This window comes from Phoxinus phoxinus (genome assembly GCF_949152265.1).
Source record: "Phoxinus phoxinus genome assembly, chromosome: 25".
Classification (NCBI taxonomy): domain Eukaryota; kingdom Metazoa; phylum Chordata; class Actinopteri; order Cypriniformes; family Leuciscidae; genus Phoxinus; species Phoxinus phoxinus.
The window spans coordinates 5,342,220-5,350,887 of record NC_136900.1 but is presented as its reverse complement, the minus strand read 5'-3'; the positions used below and the strand labels follow the sequence as shown (position 1 = coordinate 5,350,887).

The window sequence follows — 8,668 nt, the reverse complement described above, 5'->3', positions numbered from 1 at the left end:
TCTTGAATTGATATACATGCATGTAGTATGTACTGTTTACTCTTATGTCATTTGGTTATCAGGTGTCTATTGGAGTCTCCAAATAGGTTTTTGGAAAGGACGCCTATACTTTTCATCAATAAAAGCTTACAGAAACTACATTTTTGGCAGTATCAATCTCAAATTTGACTCAAAACATGTCCAGACATTCAATTTTATCTTTATGGTGTTTTCATGCCTTTGACATAAAAGTCTGATCAATTTTTCCCTAAGTTAAGTTCATTCAAAGAAATCGTAAGTCACTTTCATGTCAATTTACCTTGTTTTACTCTTTTCCTATTCAACTTTGAGTTAAAATTGACTCTTGGGTAACAAAGTTTCAATTGTCTAGTTTTAAAAAAGACAAGAATTATGAATGTGGACCATAGGGTTTAAGAGCTACAGACATTTGTATTTGGGTATGCCGTTTTCAGAAAATTCTCAAAAATAGGGGCGCTTGATAAGGGGTTAAATCCCAATAGGATAGATTAATCCATATGAAAAGTGCTTCTTGAAGCAATGTGAATAGAATTTTTGTTTTTGTGACATTAATGAAAAATATATACTTTTAAAATATTTTTAATAACTTTATATTCCGTGGAGAAAAAAAATCTTTGCAAAATTATTATTCTGTGATTTATTCAGAATTGTATCGTTTACTTTTAAGAAAACCATGAGTCACTGACATTAATGTGGCATAACTCTTTGTGTGACAGTGTGTGTGGCTCTTAAAAGAGCCGTTGGGTTGGTTCAGTTTCTCCTGGTCTCAGGCGTTTATCCCCCGAAGCCGTACAGGGTGCGTCCCTGCCTCTTCAGCGCGTACACAACATCCATGGCGGTGACGGTCTTTCTCTTGGCGTGCTCGGTGTAGGTGACGGCATCGCGGATCACGTTCTCCAGGAAAACCTTCAACACTCCGCGGGTCTCCTCGTAGATCAGACCGGAGATGCGCTTGACGCCGCCGCGGCGAGCCAGACGACGAATGGCGGGTTTGGTGATTCCCTGGATGTTATCGCGCAAAACTTTACGGTGACGCTTAGCGCCTCCTTTGCCGAGTCCTTTACCGCCTTTCCCTCTTCCAGACATGATTCACAGACACTAATCAAACGATCAGAGCAAATGTACAGTCCGCGTTGCAAGGAGGCCGTTTATATTTACTTACAGGACCTGATGGAAACCAACAACGCGTCACAAAGCTCAAAACGCCCCTCCCCTCAATATAGTTCCAGCACAAAACATTGTGATTTAACACAATGTTTAACACCAAACCATATTTAACACCAAATTTAAAAACACCAAAACACCAATTTAACACCAAACCATAATTTAACGAGGCCTGTCCGACTTCTGTCATGTTTTATAAGATTTATTTCATTTGATGAAGAGGATGTTATAATATCATCATATAAGAGAGACTGAGTAGTAGTGAAATGTGCTAGTCTAGAAGGACAGTATAGTTTTTTTTAACTTCAATAACAGGTGTTTTATATATAATTTGCCCTTAAGGCTATTGTGTAATTTGTACAACTGACATCCAAAATTCAAGAAAAAAAAACATACAATTCATATTTCCTTAATATTATTTTTTAGACAGATTTATTAGACATTTAGCAGACACTTTTATCCAAAGCGACTTACTTAACCCTCTGGTTGTGTTAATGTAAGTGGACTAAAACTGTGTGGTAATGTTAGATGGATGTTTGATGCACTTCAGAATAGGATGAAATTAATATCTGTGGAAAAAGGCCTAAAAGCAGTCAGATCCAAAAATAAATACAAAACCTGTGCTGAATGAAAGTAATCAAGTTGACAAATATTTGGTAATAATATAGCAATTTGAGAGGATTACAAGCATTTTTATATAGGCCTTAATTTTTTATAAATTGTATAGATTATTTTATACCTTTATTAGGCTACATTTTGCCTAAATCATACTTTCAAATAATGTTTTTTCTTGTTAAAATATTGAGGTGCATAAATTCTATTTAATGAGGCCTGCGGCCAGTCAGATCCAAAAAAAGAAATACAAAACGTACTCGGTTACTAACGTAACCTCGGTTCTCTCTAGAGAGAGGAACGAGTACTGCGTTGTCGTAGCAACGCATTGGGGAAAATCCTTTTCCACGAGAATACTGAAGCAAAAAATTATGCTTAATTTTGTATCAATGTAAAGCGCATTGCCACAGCATACAGACCTAGGCGAGACAGAGGCCCAGCCTGCCGCCATACAAATATCCTGTAAGGCAATCCCACTCAACCAAGCCCACGAAGAAGCCATACTTCTCGTGGAGTGCGCTCTAACACCCAAAGGGCACTGAATGCCTTTGGATGCGTACGCTAGAACTATCGCGTCTACTATCCATCTGGATAGACTCTCCTTCGAAGTGGCCAGTCCCTTGAGACGCCCACTAAACGAAACAAAAAGCTGCTCCGTCTGTCTGAAAGCAGACGAGCGCGACACGTAAGCTCTCAATGCCCTCACTGGGCAGTGAAAATTATCGTTCGTATTGTCCCCTGTGACCGGAAGGGCAGACAGGGAAATAGCCTGCGCCCTAAACGGTGTGTTTAGGGATTTTGGAACGTAACCATGCTTAGGTTTGAGCAAGACTCTGGAGTCATTAGGCCCAAATTCCATGCACAACGCGCTCACGGAGAGCGCGTGCAAGTCCCCAACGCGCTTCACTGAAGCGAGAGCCAGGAGAAACACCGTCTTGAGTGACAGGTGTTTCAAATCAATCTCCTGAAGAGGCTCAAAAGGAGGACCCTTCATGGCGTCCAGCACCGTAGAAAGGTCCCAAATGGGAACAGTGGGAGGTCTGGGTGGATTAAGTCTCCTAGCTCCTTTAAGGAACCGAATGACTAAACCGTTCCTTCCTATGGACTGGCCGTGAGCGGTTTCAGAAAAAGCCGCTATAGCCGCCACATATACTTTGAGCGTGGAAGGGGATCTCCCATTATCCAATAGCTCTTGTAAGAAGGACAAAACCTCTGTTACTCCGCAGTCTGGGGGTGACACGCCACGAGACGTGCACCAGCCAGAAAAAACTGACCATTTAGACGCATAGAGCCGTCGCGTAGACGGAGCTCTAGCCTGTGTGATCGTGTTCAGCACTCCCTGCGGGAGGTCAGCGGATACCCGTTGATGGCCCACACGTGAAGGGACCATAACTCCGGGTGAGGATGCCAAATCGAACCATTTGCTTGAGAAAGGAGATCCCTCCTCAGAGGCACTGGCCACGGGGCGGTGCTGGCTAACTGCATCACAGCTGGGAACCAGGGCTGATTCAACCACAGGGGTGCTATCAGCAGCACTGAGCATCCTTCCTCCCTGATCCTCTCCACCACTTGGGTCAGGAGGGAGACAAGGGGAAAAGCATACAGTGGGCGGCGTGGCCACTGATGAGCCAGCGCGTCCCTGCTCTTTGAGTAAAATTCCAGACAGTGAGCGTTTTCTGGAGACGCAAAGAGGTCTACTTCCGCTCTGCCGAATTTCTTCCACAACAGTTGCACTGTGTGTGGGTGTAACGACCATTCTCCTGCCGGAACGCGGTTCCTGGACAGTACATCTGGTCCAACATTCAGGTGTCCTGGCACGTGCGCTGCCCTTAATGAAAGGAGGTTGCAGCGCGCCCATACCAGAAGGCGTCTGGTCAGCCTGTATAATGACAGGGACCTGAGGCCGCCCTGGCGATTTATGTATGACACCACTGACATGCTGTCCGAACGTATCAGTACATGGCAGCCCATAAGCAGGGGACGAAAGCGAGTGAGCGCTTTGCACACTGCTAACATCTCGAGGCAGTTTATGTGGAAGAGCTTCTCTCGCTCTGACCAAAGGCCAAACAGCGGTCTGCCCTTGAGCAGCGCTCCCCACCCTGCGTTGGATGCGTCCGTAGACACCACCCTCAGACTCGAGGAAATCCCTAGGCTTACACCTGACAGGTACCAGTCTTTTGACTTCCACGGTTTCAAAGCTGCAACGCAAGCTTGATTGACCTTGAGGCGAAGCCGACCGGTGGCCCATGCTTTGCAGGGCACCCTCCCTTTGAGCCATATCTGCAGCGGGCGCATGCGCAGCAGGCCCAGCTGCAGCACTGCAGATGCTGAGGCCATCAGACCTAGCATTTTTTGAAAGCTCTTTAGAGGGAGAACAGCGCCGCAGCGGAATGAGCTGACTGTGCACTGGATGCGCAGCGCGCGCTGTCATCGACAGCGAGTTCAGTTCCAGTCCCAGAAAAGAAATATTCTGACTGGGGGATAGCGAACTCTTTTCCCAGTTTATTGTGAGACAGAGATTCTCGAGGTGACTCAGCAGCAGGGCTCTGTGCGCCACTATCTCTGAATGAGATTGGGCTAGGATGAGCCAATCGTCCAAATAGTTCAGCACTCGAACACCCTGCAGTTTGAGGGGAGCGAGTGCTGCGTCCATGCACTTCGTAAATGTACGGGGTGCTAGAGACAAGCCGAACGGCAGGACTTTGTACTGGTATGTCTGGCCCTCGAAGGCGAATCTCAAAAATCGCCTGTGACGTGACGCAATCTGTATTTGAAAATACGCGTCCTTTAGATCTACTGACACGAACCAGTCTCCTTGGCGAACATGCGTGAGGATTTTTCTGGTCGTTAGCATTCTGAACTGGCGTTTCACAAGCGCTCTGTTCAGCTGCCTCAGATCTAGTATGGGTCTGAGACCCTCGTCTTTTTTGGGTACCAGGAAGTATCTGCTGTAAATCCCCCCTTCGCTCTGAGCCTGAGATAAAGGTTCGATAGCCCTTTTTCTCAGAAGTTTCGGAATTTCGGCTCGAAGTAGGTGTGCTACATTCGAATCTACCGAAGTCTCGACGCGCGCCGTGTGGCGGCGAGGGCGTCTGCGAAACTGTAGCGAATAGCCTTCTTTTATGATGTTTATCACCCATTTTGAAACCCCGGGAAGCTTCTCCCATGCATCTGCACGTGTAGCTAGGGGCTGAGTGAAAAGCACGCTCTGATCGACTCGCGATACAGCGGCTTTTGTGAGCTGTGACAGAAATGTCTCGCTCGCAACATCTGAGGCCGGGGCCGCGCTTATGAAAGCGGGCAGAATGTCCGCGCTTGACCCCTCGACAGCATTTAGGTGGGAGAAGGAGGGCTGGACGGGCTCCGTAGGAACCGTGATGCTTGTGTGGGAACGCGGGCACTGGGGACCGGGCACGTTTACCACCTTTATATCATCGCTCGCCGGAGCAGAGCGTCTGCACGCAGGTTTCGTTTTTACAGAAACCGTGCGATGAGCAGGAGGTAGCATTAGTGGGCACTGGGTAGTGGGCACATGTGCTACTTTTAACGCGCAATCGAGCTGGGTCGATTTTATGTGCGCGGGCCCTGTGTATGGGGCCGTGTTTGTGTGTAGAGATGTGCACATTACAGCGGGCAGATTTACTACACAAGAAACACCATCGCCCGTGGCCGGGACACCAGAAAATGCACTCTTTAATGGATTTATCTGGGTAGCCGTGAAAACGGCTGTTGTGTGCAGGCAAGCGGCCAGTGAGACACGCCTGTTGGCTGCAATGATCGCTGGCACAGTCGCTTCGCTTGGGACTGCACGAGCGGTGAGCTTCGGTGAGGGTCCGGCCGCAGCGGGACTTGAACACCGACGCTTCCCTAGCAGTGCTAGGATGTCTTCGGGGGCTCTGGCTTCAACGCTACCTTCTGTCGCGGGCCACGTCTGGCGGCGTTGAGAAGAGGAGCTGGGCGGCGGTCTGGGCTGTGAACTCTGAGCAGGCGGTTTTGCACGGCCTGCTGCTGAGTTGGAGCGCTTCGGCAGGAAGTGCTTCATCGCCTGGGTCGCCTTCTGCACCTCAGCATACCTGTCGGTGAATTCCTTCACCGACGTCCCGAAGAGACCAGCAGGGGAGAGCGGGGCGTCGAGGAACGCGGTCCGCTCCGCTTCTGGCATGTCTGAGAGCGTGAGCCAGAGGTGCCTCTCAGACACGGTGAGCGCCGCCATACTCCGTCCGATGGCTTGGGCCGCAGACTTCGAAGCGCGAAGAGCCAGGTCTGTAGCGCTTCTCAGATCCGCCACGCAGATCGCATTGGGCCCGTTCTCATCCAGCTTGCGGAGGAGATCGGCCTGGAATATCTGCAGCGTCGCCATGGAGTGCAGCGCTGACACGGCCTGTCCGTTGGCGGCATAAGCGCGACGGAGCAGGGATGACGTCGTGCGGCAAGCCTTTGAGGGCAGCGCCATCTTAGCTCGCCGTCCAGCGGAGGGCGGGCATAAGTGGGCCGCGATAGGCTCTTCGACCGGCGGGAGGGAAAGGTAGCCTCTGTTCTTAGCGTCGTCAACTTCGGAGAACGCTAGAGAAACAGATGACCTCGTCCTCGTGGAGAACGGGGAAGTCCAAGCTCTCGCGACCTCCTCGTGAAGCTCTTCAAGGAAGGGGGCGGGCTTAGAATCAGGCGTAGACTTTTCCCCGGGCAGAAAATAGCCATCCAACCGGTTGTGGGCGGGCTGCTCGGGCGAAACCCACTCAAGGCCAAGGCTCGCCGTGGCTTGAGTGAGCACGTGCATGAGCTCCGCCTCGATGCTCGCTCTCTTTCCTTTGGTCGCGGGAGCGGGGGGCGCGAGGTCCGCAGAGCTCGCCCAATCCTCGCTACCGGACGCCAAGACAGAGCACGAGTCCTCATCCCTCAGCATGGCGTCGATCTCATCGATGTCGTCGACGGAAGCGGCGACAATCTGCGGCCGCTGTCCGTCGGGGATCGAAGCTGAAGAAGCCGGAGAAATAGTTTGCGGGCGCGCCGGCGAACATTGGCGGCTAGGGGATGGTTCAGGGTTCCGCTGTGCAAGGCGCTTTTTACGGCGCGGCACAACAGCGGAAAACACGGGCTCCTGGAACGACGCCAGGCGAGTCCGCAGAGTCGCCAAAGGCAGAAGTTAACAGTGATGGCAGTGCCAGTGGCTTCACGTCCTCTCCCGCTGAAGTGCTCTCTCGACGGCACAGCTTCTCCTCGGATCAGCGAAGTAGGTGTTTCGCTGAAGGATAAAAAATCAGAGTTCATAAGCCTGTGAGCGGAATATATAGCCCTAAGCCACGGCCGTTTCGGCGGGACGTGACGCGGGAGGGCACGAAGCGCCCTCATTGGGTGTGACGTCACTCTAGGGCTCGCTCCATTGGCTTAAGCATTTGCCGCACAGCAGCCAATAGGCGCGCGAGCTGTCTCGCCTAGGTCTGTATGCTGTGGCAATGCGCTTTACATTGACACAAAATTAAGGATAATTTTTTGCTTCAGTATTCTCGTGGAAAAGGATTTTCCCCAATGCGTTGCTACGACAACGCAGTACGAGAGTATCTCTCGTAAGAGAACCTGTGCTAAATGAAAGAAAACAAGCTGATAAAAAGCCTGAATCCAATTTTTTGAGATAAATGAGATACAAGTAATTTTAAAAGGCCAGCCATTTTTAAACCGGAACAAAAAAGTATGTAAAAGCAGCACAAGGGTTAAAGAGGTTGTTCAAAAATGAGATGGAACAGATAGTGAAAGAAAATCAAGTGTCCAGCATACATGAGATCGGTTTAACCAAACAAAGATTTAATGCACGCAGGGCACTTGATGATACGTGTCTTTTACTATCTGCTCCTTCTAATCCACAAGAAAATTCATTAAAAATGTTTGTAAAGAAGTTAATATATAGGAAAAACTTGGAATAATAATAATTGTAGAAGTGGAACCTCTGGATTGCTCGGATAGTCCCTGAAGACTGGTGACTCCGGTAAGAGAGTAAGGGCTCGGAGAGTTACATTAAAAAAACTTTAATATGTTGGGCACATTAATTGTGTGTGTGTGTGTGTGTGTGTGTGTGTGTGTGTGTGTGTGTGTGTGTGTGTGTGTGTGTGTGTGTGTGTGTGTGTGTGTGTGTGTGTGTGTGTGTGTTCTGGTCTGAAACAAAGGAAAATAGTACAAATTAGACATAAAAGAATATTACAGTCATTGTTAAATTGCTACAGATATATTTTCATACTGAACATAAAAAGATAAACAATCAACAATTTGCTGAGATTTCCACAATTATAATAGTGTAGCATGTCAAATAATCGTAAAATGGCAAACAGCTCAACATTTAATTGTTAATATTACATCAACACATTATAACATGTTTGAGGAACTAGCACATTAGCTTTCTGACAGATGATCAAATAACGTCATCTGGTGCACATACAAACTTACAAGATTAATACATTAATAATAATAAAAAACATTAGTAACGTGCATGTTTCTAAAATAAGAAATACACATACTTTTCTTCACAAATGCACACAGCTTTAAATTTCGGATGCTCACTGTGAGTGACCCAGCGCATACGTTGTATAAAGTGCACGGTCTTAAAGCTAGGGTAGGTTCTCCTGTTCAGAAACATTTTTTTTATACTGGGTGAAATGGTCCTTCCATTCTGATAGTAGTCAATACATTATGTGTTCAGAAAAAGGAATGAAAAAAATCTGACCTCTGTAGCAGCTGTAGGACAGTAAAAACTCTGACCAATCACTGCCATTCGGTGCGAATGTAAAGAACCAATCAGATGCCTTCATGTCTCGTGCCCGAGCACCACTGCGTGCGCAGCAGTGATGCGCGGGTCAATGTATAAACAACCCGCACCCGACCGACG

At 48.2% G+C, this 8,668-nt stretch overlaps 1 protein-coding gene across 1 annotated transcript; it reads right to left on the bottom strand.

Moving 5' to 3' along the window:
• Positions 1 to 735: 735 nt before the first annotated feature.
• On the bottom strand, positions 736 to 1,120 carry LOC306993354 (histone H4). The gene has a single exon (XM_079603059.1). It carries the CDS (start codon positions 1,102 to 1,104, stop codon positions 793 to 795), a length of 312 nt encoding a protein of 103 aa, XP_079459185.1. The 5' UTR covers positions 1,105 to 1,120; the 3' UTR covers positions 736 to 792.
• Between the last annotated feature and the right edge of the window lie 7,548 nt (positions 1,121 to 8,668).

Bases quoted from the DNA above. Each gene is read 5' to 3' on its own strand.
- LOC306993354 (XM_079603059.1), bottom strand. From the start codon at position 1,104: ATGTCTGGAAGAGGGAAAGGCGGTAAAGGACTCGGCAAAGGAGGCGCT.